Source organism: Mus caroli, chromosome 13 (genome assembly GCF_900094665.2).
Source record: "Mus caroli chromosome 13, CAROLI_EIJ_v1.1, whole genome shotgun sequence".
Taxonomy (NCBI): Eukaryota; Metazoa; Chordata; class Mammalia; order Rodentia; family Muridae; genus Mus; species Mus caroli.
This window is the reverse complement of record NC_034582.1, coordinates 26,425,282-26,444,181: the sequence shown is the minus strand read 5'-3', so window position 1 is coordinate 26,444,181 and position 18,900 is coordinate 26,425,282. Positions and strand designations below refer to the sequence as shown.

General features: G+C 41.3%; 1 protein-coding gene across 1 annotated transcript in view; it reads left to right on the top strand.

Moving 5' to 3' along the window:
* The window catches only part of Exoc2 (exocyst complex component 2), a 160,727-nt gene that overhangs the window by 70,921 nt on the left and 70,906 nt on the right, over positions 1 to 18,900 (top strand). The window contains exons 11-12 of the mRNA XM_021180205.2: positions 2,912 to 3,030; positions 17,386 to 17,511. Of these exons, the coding sequence (XP_021035864.1) occupies positions 2,912 to 3,030; positions 17,386 to 17,511 (245 nt within the window). The remainder of the gene's footprint in view (positions 1 to 2,911; positions 3,031 to 17,385; positions 17,512 to 18,900) is intronic.

Here is an 18,900-nt window from a genome sequence, read left to right as displayed (position 1 = left end):
TGATAATTCACTGTTGCTGTGTTGCCTGCTCTCCTGGGCATAACTGAAGATAGCCTCTTCCTGTAGCTTAGCAAGAAGCCGTGCTCAGCGTGTGTTTTCACTCTCTCTGTCTCTTTCTCTTTCTCTCTCTCTGTCTCTCTCATTTCTCTGTCTCTCTGTTTCTCTCTCTCTCTCTCTCTCTCTCTCTCTCTCTGTTTCTCTCTCTCTCTTCCCCCCTTCACCCCCTCCACCACTGTGTCCCTATTCCTGGAACCCTTGAGAAGCCCAAGGAGGGTGACTGAAAATGCTTTTAGATTTCCTTTGTTTTGTTTTCCTGAGAATTGAGACCAGAGTTTCCCTGAAAATGTTCCTCCTCCTCAAATTCTAAAAGTCTGAGTCTCTACTCATGAGAACTAAGATCCTTTCCTCCGCCTCCCTGCCTTTCCAGAAGCCTTCTTCAGAATGTGCTCTAGCATATCAGCTAAAAAGAAAAGCAGTAACTTGTATCACTAAACAAAGATTCTTTTAATGAAACTGCTAGGTTTAAGCTTGGTACTAAAAAGAAAAAAAACTTATTGAAGTCTAGAACTAACACTGTACTTTGCAACCAAAACATTTTCTAGATTTTCTGAGACAGTAACTTCATCATTCTACATAAAATGTTTCTAAGTTTCTTCAATTTTATATTAAGATGGTATGGAGTTACTAAAACTTTTAGAGACATAATGTACGAGCTAAAGAGATTTACAATTTTAGAACATACAAAGCAAGTCTGCTGGGCTACTGCTAAGGAGCCCAAGTGATACACTGCCCGCAGCCCTAGCGGGGGCTTCACAAGGAGGAGGAAGCCTCTCATGTAAGAGTGTTGCTGTGCTGCGCTGTTGATAGCCTCTCAACTGGGGCTGAAGCAAAGTGTTAGTTCTGAAGTAGCCAGATGTAAAGCAGCCAGATAGGGAGATATTGCAGTAGATGACTCTCAGCAGGAAGGATCAGCAGTATGTTCTCAGGGAAGGAAAGGCATAAGCTACTATTTGCTGTATTTATATCCCAAATAATAAAAGAGAAAAGCTCTTGGGAGAGGAAAAAATCAGAGTGGATTTGGAGAACTTTGTTTGCACTGAATTCCTCATACTAAGCTAAATGTAATTTGTTGGAATGTGGTTTTCTTCTGAGGGTAGTGCTCTTATAAATAAGGAAGGCTTATAGGTGCCTTCTTTATATGGGTAAAATCCTTTTTTCTTTTTTAAAGTTGGCTTCCTACCTTCCAGCACATAAACATAGTTGTTTGCAGCCTGTGGACAGTCACAGGGAGGGCAGACAGCCATCATGGTGCTGATCCGGCAGAGCTCTGCTCTCTGGGGAGTCAGGTCTCTGGCTATTAGCTCCTGAAGGTCAGGGTTGCCTGGCGCATTCCTAATGCATGTCAGGTTTCTATTCAACATCTTGTTTGTTGTGAACTTATTACAAAATGGATTTGTTTCTCCTCTAATTAGCTGCTAATTGAGATGTCTGAGTAATGAGTACCCACTACTGAAGAAATGTGGGTATGCCCCACAGTGATTAAGACACGGCTAAGGTCACAGCTTGTAACCATCAATGAACATTTTCATAGACCACAAATTTTTAACCTCAAGGCAAATGATAGCTGAGGGTTAAAAAGTATTTTAGTGCAATAAGTTCATTTGAACATACTTCTAGAGTTGATATGTGTGTATTATATAAGGGCTCAGAACCAAACGAGTAATGTTTGACAGAGAATTTTTGATTGAAATATATTTAAATTGTCTACATGGATTTGAGTATTTCTTGTACAAAGAAAACTTTAAATATTTTAAGAACTGTTGAAAGTTAAGAAAGCATCCATTTGCTTTACATTTTATAGAGAAATAGTTTCTCAGTTGTACATTAATTTACCCTCTAGAGGTAAGTGCATGCTGTCAAAGAAACCTTAAATCTTAGTGGCCTCATATGGAAGTCATTGTAGAATAGTGTCACATTGCCATCCAGTGGCTGTATTTTGTACTAAAAGAGATTGGGGGCAGGGAAATTCACCCAGTTTCCTCTGCTGGCTCCCACCTAGGTTTAATGAAATGACTCTTGAATAATAGAAAAAAACTTGAGAGAAGTGACTGTTTATATATGTAAAGTTAGTGTCTCCCTCTTCCTCAAACAAAAAAGAAAACCTGCCCCAAGCAGTTTTGCATTGCACGGTTGTGGCGAATGCGTCCTGTAATGTGGTCTGTGACTTGTGGATCTGTAGGGTAGAGAACAGGAGGGATGGCCAGTATACCAAGTGCAATTGGTAAATGCGAGGTAGAATTCTTCTGATCACTATTGGTCAGCTGTTTTCTTCCTCCCCACTCTCTTTATCTCTCTGTCTTTGGCCCCCTCCTCTTTTCTTTTCACTCTATCCACCCCTTTGATTTTTTTCTGTCATGTTTTTCTTTAAATAAAATAAAAATAAGTCTAAATGTAAAGAAGTGTTCTCACCAAATCCTTACAACCTTTGGCCTTTGTTGAACCAGTTTTGTCTTTTTTGTTGATTATTTGGCAAAGAGATAAATTGAAATCCTACCGCTGGGTTACATGCACTTGCTGCTCTTCTAAAGGACCTAAGTTCAGTTCTAGTACCCACATGGCAGCTCAGAGCTGCCTGTGACACCAGTTTCAGGACATTCAGTACCATCTTCTGACCTCAACCAGCACCAGGAACTCACATGGTATACTTATGTAATGAAGGCAAAACATACATTCACATACAATTTTAAAAAGAGTAAAAACCCAACAGCTTTGTCATTTACTATTGATGAAAACAGTGTAGTATATTTCAGTATAAACTAAGTACTAAAGACAAATATTGGCAAGTGCTTTACTAGTTTGTTAAGTTTTAGCCTTTGCTGTTATAACAGGAGCCCATGCTTTGCCTTCTCAGGTATCTTTCCGACCTCCATGCACCTGGCGACCCTGCTTGGCAGTGTATTGGAGCTCAGCACAAGTGGACCCTCAAGCTCATGCAGGACTGCAAAGAAGGCCACATGAAGAGCCTAAAAGGCAAGAGATTCTCTTCCAGCTCACTTGCTTGTTAGTGCTTAGTAGTTAAGGGGATGAAGATGAGATTTTCCTGATCTTGGTACCTGTCTTCATTGTTGTCGGCCCTCTGCCCTACTGTTCAGTACTGCCCCTCACAGTACCAAAGCAAGTGCCAAAAGTAAAAGAGAGAGAGAACACTTTTTCAGAAATCTGTGGATGTTGTTGACTAGTGCTATAGACAGAACCTTATTTTATAGAAGAGTTAATTTTACAAGAGGGGACATGATTCTGTAGACATTGTATCAGCCCCTGGTAAGTTCCACTCTTCATCAGACATGTCCAGAGTCACTTGTGAGTCAGGCAAATACCAAGTGCTAGATAGACAGTGGTGAGTGAAACAGAAGCAGGCTCTGTCTCCCAGAGCTACCAGCAGAGGAAAGGAAACATATTAAACATGCAGCTAGGCAATTAAAATGTTGAGACAGACCAGTAATGAAAAGAAAAATGACAATGATTTTCAAGGAAGTTAACTGAGAAGAATGTTTCACATAGTCAGTTTGAGAAGATAGCTTACAGAGGCTCCATATTACCTAAGAATCAGAAGTAGCTACCAGATAACCTCTAGCTCAAGTAAGGAACTGCTGTCTAGGATCCTGGAGTAAGTTTAAAAAAAGAAATTAAAGCTATGTTTATGTGCATGTTTATTGACTTTTCTTTGTTTAATTCTGTCACTCAGCAAAAACATATTAGTGACTGTGCTTCAGTTGTAGTGCAGTCCCAAGGGTCTGACTTGTATGTGCTTCTAGCATGGTGAAGGAGCTGACAGGTAACTGACCATTGGGATGCTGTATAATATGTCACACAGGAGCAAATTATGATCCAGGCTTTGAGGGTCAGGGAAGGAGTGTTGTGAGATCTGTACTGAAAGAAGAAAGATTGGACTTGAGGAAAACTTATTCTAGAAAGAACATCAGGGAGCCAGAGGCAGCCTTGCGTTCTCTGTGGCTGGAGGGAAGCACGTGATGAAAGCTACAAGAGTTCAGGCTATAGTAAAATGGTGAAGTAATGGACCTTATTAGCTGCTTGGAGGAGTTGGGAGGCTGTCCAGAGAGCAGAAATATGCAATTGTCCAAGCAGGGAAACGGCATATCTGAGAATGGACAAGGAGGGATTCTATAGCAGCAGAGTGGTGCCAGTACAGGGGAGGAGTCCGGGCTGCTTAGGAAGTAGCCTGGATAGGACTTGGGCAGGAATAACTGCCTGGAGTAGTTCAGTAACATGGTGGACTATTGAGAACTAGGAAACATAGAATGTGCCCCTAACTCGCATTTGACAGGTGAGTTTGGAATTGTCTGTCATGAAGGAAGACAGATCTATCCAAGAGGTAGTTGTTTGGAGCTAAAGATGCAGAGACTTGGAGCTTGTTTGCGCCCAGACTGTCCCTTGCTATTCATGCATTCATTCATGAAGATGGAAAAAACAAAATAGAAAACCAAGAGCAGAATCTGGAGTGGCCTCACTAAGTGACTGCAAGAATGCAAACCTGGAATGGCAACAGTGAAGAAGTGGTCACAGGGATAGCATGGCCACATGACAACATGGTTTCAAAAAATCAAAAATGAGTGTTCCTGGTTTTAAAATTAAGAGAGAAGAACAAAGGCATCATGGGTTGAGCAGCAAGGGTGCCACTGGTATCCTTGGTGAGAGTAGCTGCAGTGCCTTAGACACCTGGGAAGGGAATAGAGACAGCAGCCAGGTCCCCAGAATGGGAAGGAACAAACAACACGAGGTCAACATTGCGGCCCCACAGAGTGGTAGCTGGGAAGAGAGCCTTCATTTGTAGTTTATTTGTCTTGAGTGAGCTGTCTTTAGTGTATGTGGTTTTTTCAGTTCCAATTCTGTTTCTGAGTTTGATACTTTGGAAACCCTATGTATCATGAACTGATGCCACAATCTCAATTGTCAATAATTGTCTTGTATTTGTTGCAAGGGAAGATGACAGTATATGATATGGAACATCTTCGGAAATCTTACAAGTCCTTTTATATATATGTGTCAGCCAGTCATTTTTGAGTCTGCTCTGTTCTGTTGACTGACCATCAGAATCTTAGGGTGGTTTTAACATCTGTCATTGACTAGCCTCCTATAGGCATGTCCAGCCTTTTGACATTGTGTCAGAAAACTGTGGTCTACAAAGTTCAAGTTTTCAAGCTTGAGAGTTTACAAAACAAACAAACCAGCCCACCCAACTGACAGACAAAATAAGAAAGGGGAAAAAACAGTCCTCAGAATCTAGTTTTACGTAAACTTATTGTAATGTGCTGCTAGGCTGTGTTAATGGTTGACCTGTGGCTCACGCAGCCCACAGGTTAAAGACTGGCTCGGTCTGCTAGGTTCTGAGACCCTGAGTACAAGTCATGAGTACAGGCTGCATCCCCAGGGTGCTGGCTAGAGTCACAAGACAGTGCTGAGCAGACCTCCTGAGCTTTGGGCCTATGGGACATAGAATTTTTCGAATGCCATAAGTGCATGTTTGATAGTAATTGTGAAAAGGTTGGGAAGCGCAGAATGCAGACTCGTATGAAGTCATAGTGCAGGAGTACCTAGCCTGGTAGCAGGAAGACAAGGAGGGTGTCTAGAGGCATGGTAGATGGTGCTCAACACTGTCATGGTTTGCTTGCTACACGCAGGATGCATTCTGACTATGGACTTTCTTACCTATGCCTGTCTAAAGAGATAATTTAGTATGAAAGTATACAGATTTCTGAGATATTTCAGCATGCTCATGTGAAGACAGCATCCCAGAAAATTTCATGCCACTTTTGCCTGAGAGAATTTGAATCTTGATTTTACTCCATACTACGGTTGGGAGCATGGCGCTTGTGTGTGCGAGACAAGTGTTCTGTCACCTGACTTCATGCCCAGCCCCTCTTTTCAACTTCATGCTATGTATTCCTATGTATGCATGTATGAATGTACTTAAAATGAGCATTTCAAAAGAGAAAGTGAAAAAGTATTACATGTAATCAGATTCCTCTTGGGTTTTTTCCTGTAAATTTGTGTAGAACTTCCTCATTAATTGAGAGGATGTTAGTTACAAGCTTTACCTAGTTTATTTAGTAGGCTGTTTTTCTTAATTGAAAGTAAAACAGTACCTTACAGCTCTTTGAACCACTCTGCAGACTTCATGGCAATACCATGTAATTTCCTAAACTCACTATGCAAATTTACATAGGTTATTGTCGAATTTAATTTTTCCTCTAGTCTTCTGACTAGGCTTAAATTTACCTTTGTTTTGTTACTAATAAATGCTAATATGAATTATTAAAATAATTTTTAAACATTAGTTTTTATTCTTTAAAAGGTCACATTTAACCAATATTATCTTCCTCCAATTTCTCCTAGTATCCCTAATTTATGTCTTTTTATTTTTTCTTTTTATTATTAATAACCTCAAGTCTAATTAGCGCTGAATGTAAGTAATTTTAACATAAAACATTTAATTAAAAGATTGATGTGATCTTTTGAAGAAGCAGTTTTAATATTTCATTTTAGAAAACCACATGCATGTACATGCATACACACAGTGCTGGGGACTGACTTTGGGACCTTACACATGCCCTAGTCACGAAGCATATTCGCAAAGACACACACACACACACACACACACACATTGACACCCACATATATGTATGCATACACAATTTCTCATATACCTAGCTTAGTTTAATCAGTTGTTAGCTAATCCTTCATCTGTTACTTCCCTCTCCCTCATCCTATATATTTGAAGTTGACCACATAATTATCTGTGCATTTTTAGAGGCAAGGATTATTTAAAAATTTTAGATCGAAGTACCAATATGAGTACTTGAAATATCAATATTTTATTTTTATTTGGAGGTGTCTTGTTTGTTTGTTTGTTTGTTTCTTTTGAGTCAAGATTTTTTATGAAGCCCAGGCTGGTCTAGACCTTGCAGTGGTCCTCTGGTCTCAGTTTTCTGAGTCCTGGAATTGTAGGCATATACTACTATGCCTAATCTTAATAACTTATTAATAACAAATACCTGTTAAATTTCAAGCTCAATTTAATTTTATCTAGAGTCCTTCCTAGGTGTTTACACAATCCCCTTTTATACTTGATCCTAACCAAAAGCCAGGAAACAATGCTACCATCACTTTTTAACTGATACTTCTGTAGATGAATTGGCAGATATGCCCAGTACACGTGCAGTTTGTCTCCTATCTCAGAAGAGCCAGTTACTAGAGAAAATGCATTTGCTTTGACCCTTTTTGCAGAAGGATGTTTTCATGTCAGCATTATATGAGTATATGCCATTGGATTTGCTCCCCTTTAACACACACAGTTTGGCAGGCAGTGTAATGATGGTGTACAGGTCTGTGTGTGAGGGGCAGTCTTCAGCTAAAACACATGCCTTAAGTGTAAGTTTACAGGGAATAAACAGTTGTTCTTTCATGTAATCTATAGTGGTTGATGAATTTGTAGCAGACACTCACAATTTTCTTAAGTATTACAACGTAAGGCAGAGTGGAAGAAGATCCACTAAGTATGTGGGTCCTCCATCAGTCATACGTTCCTAATGTGACATGTTGGATTTCCTTTGTGAGGAGGTGTCACAGCAACGACTGGCAGATGTACCTTCTCAGTACACACTGATGATGGGAAGGAATGCCTGTTCAGATACTTTTCTGGTTGCACCATCCTGTTCTCTCCAGACCTGTGAATGACAACATACCAGTCCACATGTGCCTGTGCTGCTCTGTTGTGGCAAGTACTCCATCAGAGTGGGATTTCTCTGCCAGAAAGGCAGGTTAGTCCCAGGCTACTTAGGAAGATCTGTACTGAAACTTCCCAAGCTAGATGAGCCAAGTCTACTTTCTCTGTTTTTTGATGTTCATTTTCTGTCATAGGTGGATTTTATTAAGGAAAGGTTGTACGATATTAAGTAGTAATCTATTGAACTGTTATCCTCAGCTTAAGAATGTGGTCTGAGTTGACACTAAGAAGATGAAGGTGACTGCTAGAAGGGGCCCAGAAATTATGTTTGCATCTGAGCAGGATACCTCTAGCTTTCCCTCTAGAGCTTCAGGACTCAGGGGTGGCAGGGGTGGAAAGCATCATTGCCATCAGCCTACCTGATGGTGCTTGTGGCTTGATTTGACCGACCCCTGTGTTCAGAGCCAGAGTGCTGGACTGCCTGGCGCAAGCTTGGTGGTCTTGATTGTAGCTGTCTGTTGTAGGTCCTGCATGTGAGAAGGTGACTAATATTCCAGCTGTCAGATGCTGTTTAGAGGCGGTGTGTGTGCTCTGAAATGATGATGCCTGCATTTCATCTAGAACTCCGTTGTTAAGGTGCCATGGTGCTCAGAGGGTAGTCTCAGGACCTCATCTCACAATGAAAGCTGGCTGTCCTTTCAATCTAAAAACAGTGGATCTGAAGGCTTTCTATTCTAGTCACTGCACTTAGACTACTAACTCTAGAGAAGAGAAATGAATGCAGTTGTTTAAACCCAGACAAAACAGTGGCTAAGAACTGAGACAGTTTGTGAAATAAAATCCAGTTTAAATAGATAGGCTATAAATATTAAAAGCAGGGAAAGAATTCTTGGTGTCTTTTAAAAAAAATGGCCTTTATACACATGATCTGTATCGAGGACTGGGAGGGCCTCCTTTGGACTTCAGTTGTTACAATATTAGTGTACAGTCACCCTGGCAGATGCTGCTCTGGGAATGAAATGAAATGACTCAATGGGAGGGCTCAACCTTCCTCAGAGAGCTGGCATTCCCAGATTCCCTCCCTGGTCCCTGGGTCCTGACCCAGAAGCTCAGATATGACCTTTGGGATTTTTTTACATTGAGGAAAAGTGTCAGGAGAGAAAAGCAGTGTTTTATGTTGGAAAAACATAAGCATTTTTAGTTTTTTAAAATTTCATGATTTATGTACGTTATAAGACCTGATTTTGAAGGTTTAAATACAGATGCAGGATTTGAGTATTGTGTTCTTTTTAGCCTAAACTGAGTGACTATGCCATTTCTGGTGCCCTAGGTGCACACCACTCAATACTCTGAACCATTGCACAAGTTAAACTTTTTCCACCGCCTGAGGATTGGTCTCTAGGAATTCCTATGAAATAGGTCCAAAATTAGAGTATGTCTTAAGGTTTCCTGGCAGGAAAAGCCTTTGGTTAACCCCCTGCTGGGATTCTCAAACAGGACTTTGAAAGGTGGCCTTCAAAGGTGTCTTCTTCTTTGTTCCTAAAATGGCTTGAGTTTAACTCTCTGAGCAGCTGGCTGTCTGGTAAACTGGGGGAAAGGCCGTCAGCTTGGTCTTGCGTCTTTGGATCTGTGCTCTAGTTAGGGCTTCCACAAGGACTTCCTAGAATCAGAGCTCAGTGAGGGGCATTTAGAAGAGGAGCCAAACTTATGTAAGCAATGAGTTCTTAAAAATAGACACACAACAGAAGGAAGAAACATTCGCACATGGCTCAGGGTGTCTTTGAAGACTTGGAGGGGACATGTCACACCTGACTGGCTTTTTCTCAGTGTTCACAGTGGTGAGTGGGCTGCAGGCAGTGAGCTGCTCAAAGTGCCTCACAGCTCCGCATGCACAATCCCCTGGGTTTGATGCACTGTAAACCAACCAGCCAACAAAATAAGATGTTTTAATGATTTCAAACATCTAGTAGATTGTTAAATACTCACTGATAAAACTAAAGATATTTGTCCAAAAACTTTAAGATACAGAGGGTTTCATTTCCAACTGAAGCTCATTCAGTAGTCAGGATCTACAAATGAGCTATGCTTTTGTTGATATTTATCTAAATATAGCAATTATCTTTATGTACACATTTTTCTCCATAAGCATTTTAAATAGATAGGTTGCTAATACAATTCTAATGTTTTCCTAATGGAAGAGTAGGGTAGTTTCCATGTATTAGAGTAAATTGCACTCCTCATTAGGAAACTGTTGGCTTCACTGAATTTTCTTTAGAGTTACAAAAAAAAAAAATTTCCATAGTTAAGACAGTAGACATAAGTTATTCACATATTAAATACTTTTTAAAAATTATAACTTTTACTTTAAAGTTATAGTGTGGTTTGTACATTAGGAAGGGTTCATTATGGAGTTCATTTCCTGGAGACTGAAACACTGAGACTGAGTGAGTGACTCTCAGTGTTTGCTATAGCACGCCCTGAATGATAGCCCTTAGAAGGAGAAGGAAAGAGAAGACACTACTGGAGCAAGTGCAGGGGCGATTCAGGTTGGTCTGCATCTTTTTCCTACAGCTAAGTCCTCTGGTATTGGGCACATAACCCCTAGGCAGTATGGAAGTGTCTAGTAGCAGACTCCTTGGAGGGATTCCTTCACCTGGACCGTTGTTTTTTTACATGCCGTAATAACAGTGTGTTTTAAATTGGCTTTAGAAGAGGGAATGTTTGGCAGGATTTGGTACCTGTTTTAAGTCTGGGAGCTCTACGGGGCTGCACAGGATAAAGTGGATGCAGGAGAGGGAAGCACAGGACAAGTGCTGAGTCCAAAGCAGCATTCTTCTCCCCAGCCAAGGGAGGGCAAGGGTTTCTATTCTCCTCTCTCTCTGTGTGTCTGTGTGTGTGTGTGTGTGTGTGTGTGTGTGTGTTTGGGTTTTCAGAAGCAGGAAGAAAGAACATCATGAATTGGATTCAGAGTGCCCACATTAGAAATTGTTCCTATGTCTGAAAGTAGCATAAGTGTATATAAACAGTTGTATTTGCCAGAATACAAATTAACAATTTTTAAAAACACAATTGATTGTAGATTTTGAAATATATATATATGTATTTTATATATGTGTGTGTGTATATATATATAAAATTTGGTGACTTTTAGTTTACTTTTCTGTTGCTGTGATAAAACACTGACCAAAGCTAATTGTAGGTAGAAGGAAGGCTTCATTTCAACTGATGAATTATAGTCCACCGTTGAGAAGTCAGGCAGGAACTCAGCAGGGGCAGTCAGGAACTATGGAGCAGAACGAAAGCAAGAAGCCCTGGAGGAATGCTGTTTACTGTCTTGCTCAGCTTAGTTTTTTATACAAGCCAAGCCCATCTGCCCAGGGGTGGCAGCCCCCACAGGCCCTCCCATGTGAACCATTAATCAAGAAAATGTTCCACAGACTTCCTACAGGCCAGTGCGATGGAGGCATTGTCTCAATTAAAGTTCTTCCCAGATAACTTTTTGACTTGTGTCAAGTTGACAGAAAACTAACAAGCAGAATGAGAATTTTACCTTTCAAATAAAAATAAAGACCAATAATTTTCACCAGTAACTTAGGCACTTTTTAAAAAGTGGTTAAGGCTTTATGAATTAGGTGTGCCTTTTCAGTGGTGTTTCCGGTCTGCACAGTAGAGTAAGAACTGTTGTGTGTGCCACAGGGAAGAACTGGATCTTGTTCTCTCATCAGGAGACCTGCTCACCTTTTTGTTTTACACAGATAGATCACCAAGGCTTTGTCACAGGAGCTCTTCTTTGGGTTGCCCCCTGCAGCTGATTCTCTGTGGCTTACTGTACAGCTTGAAGACTTCTTGCAGTGAGGGCCACTTCCACTTGGTGCTAACTAATCCTGTCCTTTCTTCCTAGTAGAAAGTAAGGTTTAACAGTAAATGTCGGGTACGCCCGGTTTAGAACATGTGCAAGGCAACAGTAAAACGGTGACATTTGCAGGTAGTTGTCTTGTTCTGTATTATCCGATGTTTATAGCTCTCTGACTGCATAATACAGAAAGGTTTCCTCAAAAGCACAGGTTACCCTTTTTGGCTACTCCTATACCTACTTTATTACAAACGATTTCACTGGCCAGGGGCTCTTCTAGCGTCTTGAAAGTTCACTTCTTTAATTTTGTATTCAAAATTTATTTCCTTTTTTAAACTGTTGTTTTGATGTTGAAGTACACACCAGAAATGTGGCCTAGAACCCAATTGGGAAGCTCAAATGTGAGTGAGGCAAACTGCATGTTGACTACGTCCTTTGGGTTAATTTGGATTAAATTATTCCCTTGAAATTGAGGAAACTGTTCTGTTGGAGCTCTAATATATAGAATCCGAAGATCAAAGAGCATTTTTATCTGTTGACACAGGTCGAATTCATGAGGAATTTGTAATTCTGCCTTGATACACCCACCCCCACCCCAGCCTTGGCACTGAAATTCCTCTGTGTGGTGCTTGAAAGGAATCTGCCTCTGCCTGGAGGCTCCTGGGCCTACATGTTTGGTCAACAAGCAACAGTGGGTGGTCGGGCTGCAGAGCAGGACAAGGACCCGCTGTGCACAGGAAAGTGTGTTCAAAGGTGTTTAAGGGTGGCAAGGAAGTAGGCTGCCCTCCTGAATCTGGGGCCGTGGATCAGTGTCCTCCCCCTCAACCCCCACTATTGTAGACTGTGAGAAACTTGCTACAGGAGGCATGGAGACACAGTGAAGGTGTCCCCTGGCTGCGCAGCTGTAGGCTTTATGGACGGAGCCTGCTAAACAACGAAATATTTGCATTTAAAAAAAGGAAAATCCTTGCTTTTAAAAATGAGATACATGATAATCAAGATATATGACACATGCTAAAGTTTCCTTTCCTTTTTATAGAATCTCCTAGAAGTTCTATTGCTATTTGAAGCTGTTTCAGGTTCACGCATTACGTTTGTGAGCTTACAAGTGCTCTTTCTGAAACAATTAAAAGCTGAAGCCCTTTTATCTAATGGAAATTTCACAGTTTGTAAGAATCAGAAATGTTTCAAATTTATAGCAAATGGTGACAAATGATGACATGACCAGGACTGACTGACTTTAGTGACCCTAGGAACACATCCACTACTTCTAAACCAAACTTCCAACTGGTTTTTTCTTTTAGTAAAACAAGATTTCTGTTCTGTTTTATGTTCTTTCAAAAGTAATTTCCAGATTTAATGTTTGTTTTAATTTGTTCTGCATACTTCACATTAGAAGGAGCATAAAGAATGTTGCTTCTTGAGGTTATAGAAAATTTAACTGGAAAAATAAGATGCCAACTTTTGATTGTGTATGAGTTTAATGGTAAGTATCTTACAGGGTCTTAGACATGTGGTCAAATTATCAATTGATACTAGATGTGGAAACTGAAGGATGCGGCTAGACGTGAAGCTTTACTCCTAAAACTGTGGTGGTGTTGTCTCCCTCCTGCATGGACTTTCAGAGGGACGCTCTCTCTGTGCTGCAGGATTCTGTACCTGCTTGAGCTTTCCAGAGTCATCTGCATGGTAGTTATGCAGCAGATCGCTTCTACAGATCCATAGTGAAGGGGGTTTCAATCTTATGAGTCATTCATTCATTCAAGGAGTAGTTGCGATTCATGTTCAATGTGACCTGGTAAACTTTATACCTGCAATCAAATAACAACTGCCAATCAAAATGCATGCTTTCCACTTTGTTCATGGTTTGCACTTTGCACAAGTGATGCAAAACTTCAGATTGAAACTCCCTCCCAGTCATAAAATAATTATTTTACAGCTAGGAGGGTTTCATAGTTGGAAAGCATTCATCTTTGTAGCTCCAATTTTCAATATAGTAAGCTGCTACTGAGAGCCATGGGCTTTTTCTTCATATGAATCCCTACTGCTGTTCCTAATGTGGAGACACTTAGTAAATGCAGTCGCCTCATAATTGACAGTCAAGTTTTCAAAGTTCCCTGTGGGCTGCAGATGTAATGCCAAAGTACAGTAGAACCAGTCCTTATCCCCAGTGCTGCCAGGAGCTGCCTTCCCCAAAGCACCACTCACCAAAAACTTAAAAAGTTTTGCTTTTTGACAAATATTATGTCTAAGAAAACAATTGATTTGTTAAAATTAATGTTAACTTAGGTTGAAAAGGATGGGGCCAAATGTGGTTTTATGTCACTACAGAAAAGGCCAGTGCAAACGCTAAAGCCTGAAATGTGTGGTGATGGAGAATGGTGTCCTCAGCTGATTCCCAGTGGCCAGGTCTCTGAGCTCTCAAAGAAAATATACAAAGTGACACCATCTTCAGTCGTATATGTTTTTGTAAAAAGATGATTTTATTTTAAATTACGTATGTGTATGCAAGTCTGTGTGTGAGTATATGCACATGGATACCAGTGTCCAGGAAGCCGAAGAAGGAACAGAATCGCCCTGGAGCTGGCCCCATGTGGGTCCTGGGAACTGAACGCGGGTGTCCCACAAGAGCAGCCAGTACGCTTCGTCACCCATTGTCTCTTCCATCCTAGTTGTGTGTGCTTTGTATAATAAACAGGTTCTTTCAAGCTTCTTGTATCGTATCATAAGGTATAAATGAAGAAAAGGTTGACTTTTGTAGAGAATTTTAAAGTCTTACGCTGATTCTATAGTTTACACACACACAAAAGGTATTTCTCTTGTTCTTCATTGTCCTATACAAGTACTCATAATCAAAACAACTCATCTGTAATCATCTTGAGAAATAAAAGTATTAAGCCATGTAATTGAAGCTTTCAAGGGATGTCAGAATCTGCAAGGCCTTTTGATTTTTGACATGATAATAATATGTGATATATGGTTTGTTTAAAATACACGTCTGAATAAATTTCCTCGTAAACTCATACCGCCCCTGGCATTCTGTAACACACTGTGACACCTTTGGTCAGAGGAAAGAAACTAAACCTTGAGAAGAGAAACTCTAGGTTAGTGTCTGCCACTGAGCTGGAGGGTTTAAAAAGTGACTCTCAATCTTCCTAATGAGTGCTGCGACCCTTTAATACAGCTCCTCATGTTGTGGTGACCCCAGCCATAAAATTATTATTGTTGCTACTTTATAACTGTAATTTTGCTACTGTTATGAAATATAATGTAAATGTTTTTGAGAGCTAGTTGCCAAAGGGGTCAGGGCCCACAGTTTGAGACTTAAACTCAAACTTGCTTAAACTCTTACATGTAGCCCTGCAGCGCCACCTTCTGGTCACTCAGCTCACATGTTTACAGAGATCATTCTGAGTGGCAGTGTGACCTGCTGGGCATGCGCTGCTTCAGGTACCTGCCTGCCTGAGTTATTGCTGGTGATGCTAATTACCAAGTAAGCAGTTCTTTCATGTGTCGCTAGCAGAGCACCAGTGTGGTGCTTTCTGACAGAACAGAACATGTTATTAATATCATTGTTAAAGAAAATGATGAACCAATCATTTTGAAAGTTTCAAAATTCAAGCCTTCCTAAACTACAAATATTATCAAACCATATAACTTAAAGTCAAAGTACCAGTTAAGGAGAAAAACATTTTTTGAGGATCCACTTAAGAGATGCTAATTCCAATATTTGTAGAAATGTAGATAATATATTTTCATGAGGCTAGAAAATCTTTCCTACTTAATCATAAATGTATAGCCTTAGATCCCACGAAAATAATGTGGAATATATATTCATAAAATAAAAACATTTTGTGATGTTTTAAGTGTCCATATTTACACATTATGAACTTTCAGATATTTTTAACATGTTACTAAGCTTAAGCCCCTTTATCTTTCTGGTACATCAGGAAATTAGTGTTTTGATATTAATTTCTTCTATATTTAGTAACAGTGAAGACTGTATAAACTACAGTGTGTAAAATGTCATAAATGATGAAAATTTCCACACATTTTCCATTTACTATGGAAAGAAATCAATTTCAGATAGCTTTATCCTCTCTGTCTGAATTCCTTTTGCCGGCAGTGTTACAGAAGCTGTGCAGAGGCAGATGTCAGGGAAGAGGCTTCAAGCCTGCTCAGTCAGATTCAAAGTTAGTCATGGGGGTAAAGCCCAGGCAGCAGATTCCATCCACAGTCAGGATGGAGAGAGCAAGGAGGCCTTGTGTTCGGCTAGCATGCTCCTTTCTGTGCAAGCTAGGACCCAGTATCAGAGAACAGTACTGCCTACTTTAGCATGTGCCTTCCCACCTCACCCAGCCAAAATAACCCCTCTCAGTGTGGAGGAGACTTGCAAGTCCATTAGTATCAACTCTCGTACTTATTGTTTGCAGTTTTAAGCTTTGCATCCTGTACCACTCATTGTACTTTACATTCTGGATTGTAGAAGTCTTATATGTAATATGTTTTAACGTGGAAATAGTTCAGCAGCAGTTAGCATAGTCATCAGAACAGGGTCCACAAATAATGGTACTCCACTGAGGGAGGGAGGGAGGGAGGGAGGGAAGGAAGGAAGGGAGGGAAAGCAAGCTATCCAAGTGACAAAACTTTCATTGTGTAAAACCCACTGTAGAATGTAGCCAGTACTATATCATGTTTGGTGATGCACAGTGACAGGAAGTCATGGGAAAGGTCCTGTTCCTTCTCACTGTGCTCTCTGAATAGCAGCTTCAGTTATATTGAGCTGCTTGTTAATTGACTGCCCCAAGTCAGCCAGAATCCAAAGTCCTCCAGAACAATGCACATACGATTGCTCAGTAAATGCTTGTTAGATGGTATTGAATAGCTGTCATCTGTGTTGCCATAGAAATATCACCTTATTCTCATCAAATTATTATTTTAATTTATAAATGGTACTTTTCCTTAGAACTTGAAAATATCCATATGCTTTTAAAATTGAATTATAAACAGTTTTTAGTAAGTAACTTGAAATCAGTCACTCATATCCTGAGGGAGTAGTCTGTGAAAGGTCCAGACGTGGGGAAGAGAGAAAATACTCAGTTCTTTTCCCCGAGGAGACGGTGAGCTGCCTTGGAGGTGAGCAGCACAAGCTGTTGACGGACAACGTGAAGTTGGCAGCATGAAGCACATCCCCAGGGATGGTGGAGGCAGCACAGGAGGAAAGCAGTTTGAGTTGGGGCAGCACTGGCCAGGCAGTAGCTGTGGTGGTTGCATCATTAGAGATAGAAGTTTACATGGATGAAGAGGAGTGAGCATGTGTGAGCTGTGGCCTTTGTGTGTGCAGAGGGACGAGAAGCATGGCCTGGAAGATTGTGGGTTTCTAGCTAAGCATGGCTCTTGTTTTGTAGCCATTGAGTTCTTAATGTCTGCTTTTGCAGTGTCGCCACACCTGATTTTGCTGCATGCTTTCTCAAACTACACATTAATTCCACCATGCTGTCTCTTAGAACTTGGTATTAAGCCAGAATGGTAGGTCGAGTTATCCACATGTAATATAATGAAACTGACTTTATAAACCTATTTAGGGCTACAGGTAGTTTGGTGGCAGAACTTTTACTTGTGTGCCTGGACTTAATCCTCAGGACCACAAGAAATAGAAGAACAAAAGCTATTTGTGGAAATGTTTACTTTCATTCTTTACTTAAAAGAGTGAAATGGTTGAGCAAGGAAGAGATGTAAAGAAGCACTAGTCTAGATTAAACTACACAGAATGCCATCTCTCTTCCAGGTAACCCAGGCCCGCACAGCCCCATGCTCGACCTAGACAACGATGTGCGCCCCTCGGTGCTGGGCCACCTCAGTCAGACAGCGTCACTGAAGAGGGGGAGCAGCTTCCAGTCTGGCCGAGATGACAGTAAGTTATCACCCCTACTTCCATGTGCTCCTTCAGACTTGTATACTTTGAAGGGATTTAGTGAAAGGGCTCCATTTCATACTCTAGAAAATTGACAGGTAGTAAAAAGATGAGAGAGAATACGATGCTCTCATGTTCCCCATGCTTCGCGGAGTAAGCCCTGGAACCACACCACTTTGCACAGGCCTGGATGACCAAGCACCAGTGTGTTAAGTACTGAGGGCCTGGATGACTGAGCAACAGTAAGTACTTGTGGCACATCTAGCACGACAGTGTCTGTCTGACAGCACTGCCCGGAGCCATGTCAGTCTTCTCCACTGCTGTGAACCGGCACAAAGTTACTGCCCTAGTTACCAACCACTCTGCCCTGAAAGATCTGCTGAACTCAGCTTTTGGAATCAGTTTGCTATTTTTTAAAAAATAGTTTTCCAGTAGTTTTCTCATAAAATGGTTTCAGCTTTAATACTTATTGGATTTAAGAAAGGACCTAAATTTACTTTTTGCTCCTGTTATGGTTTTTCAAATAATGTTTTGTTTTTTAGTCAGCAAGAAGTCAAGATCATTTTCATGATCAGCTGCTTTGAGACTAGTGTGTGGTGAGTGTGTGAATCTGAGGGATTCCTATATGCATGGGTAGAGTGCACAGGGAGATGTTCAGAGCTCTGCCAGCTTCACAGGAGTGTGGTTCTATCCATGCTGCTTTCCTGGATTTCCCAGCAAAAAAGGCAGGTGCTCCGGGTGAGTGTTCCACAGTAGCAGTGCAGAGTAGTGGCAGTGCTCCGGGTGAGTGTTCCACAGTAGCCATGCAGAGCAGTGGCAGTGCTCCGGGTGAGTGTTCCACAGTAGCCATGCAGAGTAGTGGTAGTGCTCCGGGTGAGTGTTCCACAATAGCTATGCAGAGCAGTGGCAGTGCTCCGGGTGAGTGTTACACAGTAGCAGTGCAGAGCAGTGGCAGTGCTCCGGGTGAGTGTTACACAATAGCCATGCAGAGCAGTGGCAGTGCTCCAGTGAGTGTTCCTCAGTAGCTGTGCAGAGCAGTGGCAGTGCTCCAGTGAGTGTTCCTCAGTAGCAGTGCAGAGCAGTGGCAGTGCTCCGGGTGAGTGTTACACAGTAGCCATGCAGAGCAGTGGCAGTGCTCCAGTGAGTGTTCCTCAGTAGCAGTGCAGAGCAGTGGCAGTGCTCCGGGTGAGTGTTCCACAGTAGCAGTGCAGAGCAGTGGCAGTGCTCCAGGTGAGTGTTCCACAGTAGCCATGCAGAGTAGTGGCAGTGCTCCAGTGAGTGTTCCTCAGTAGCTATGCAGAGCAGTGGCAGTGCTCCAGGTGAGTGTTCCACAGTAGCCATGCAGAGTAGTGGCAGTGCTCCGGGTGAGTGTTCCACAGTAGCAGTGCA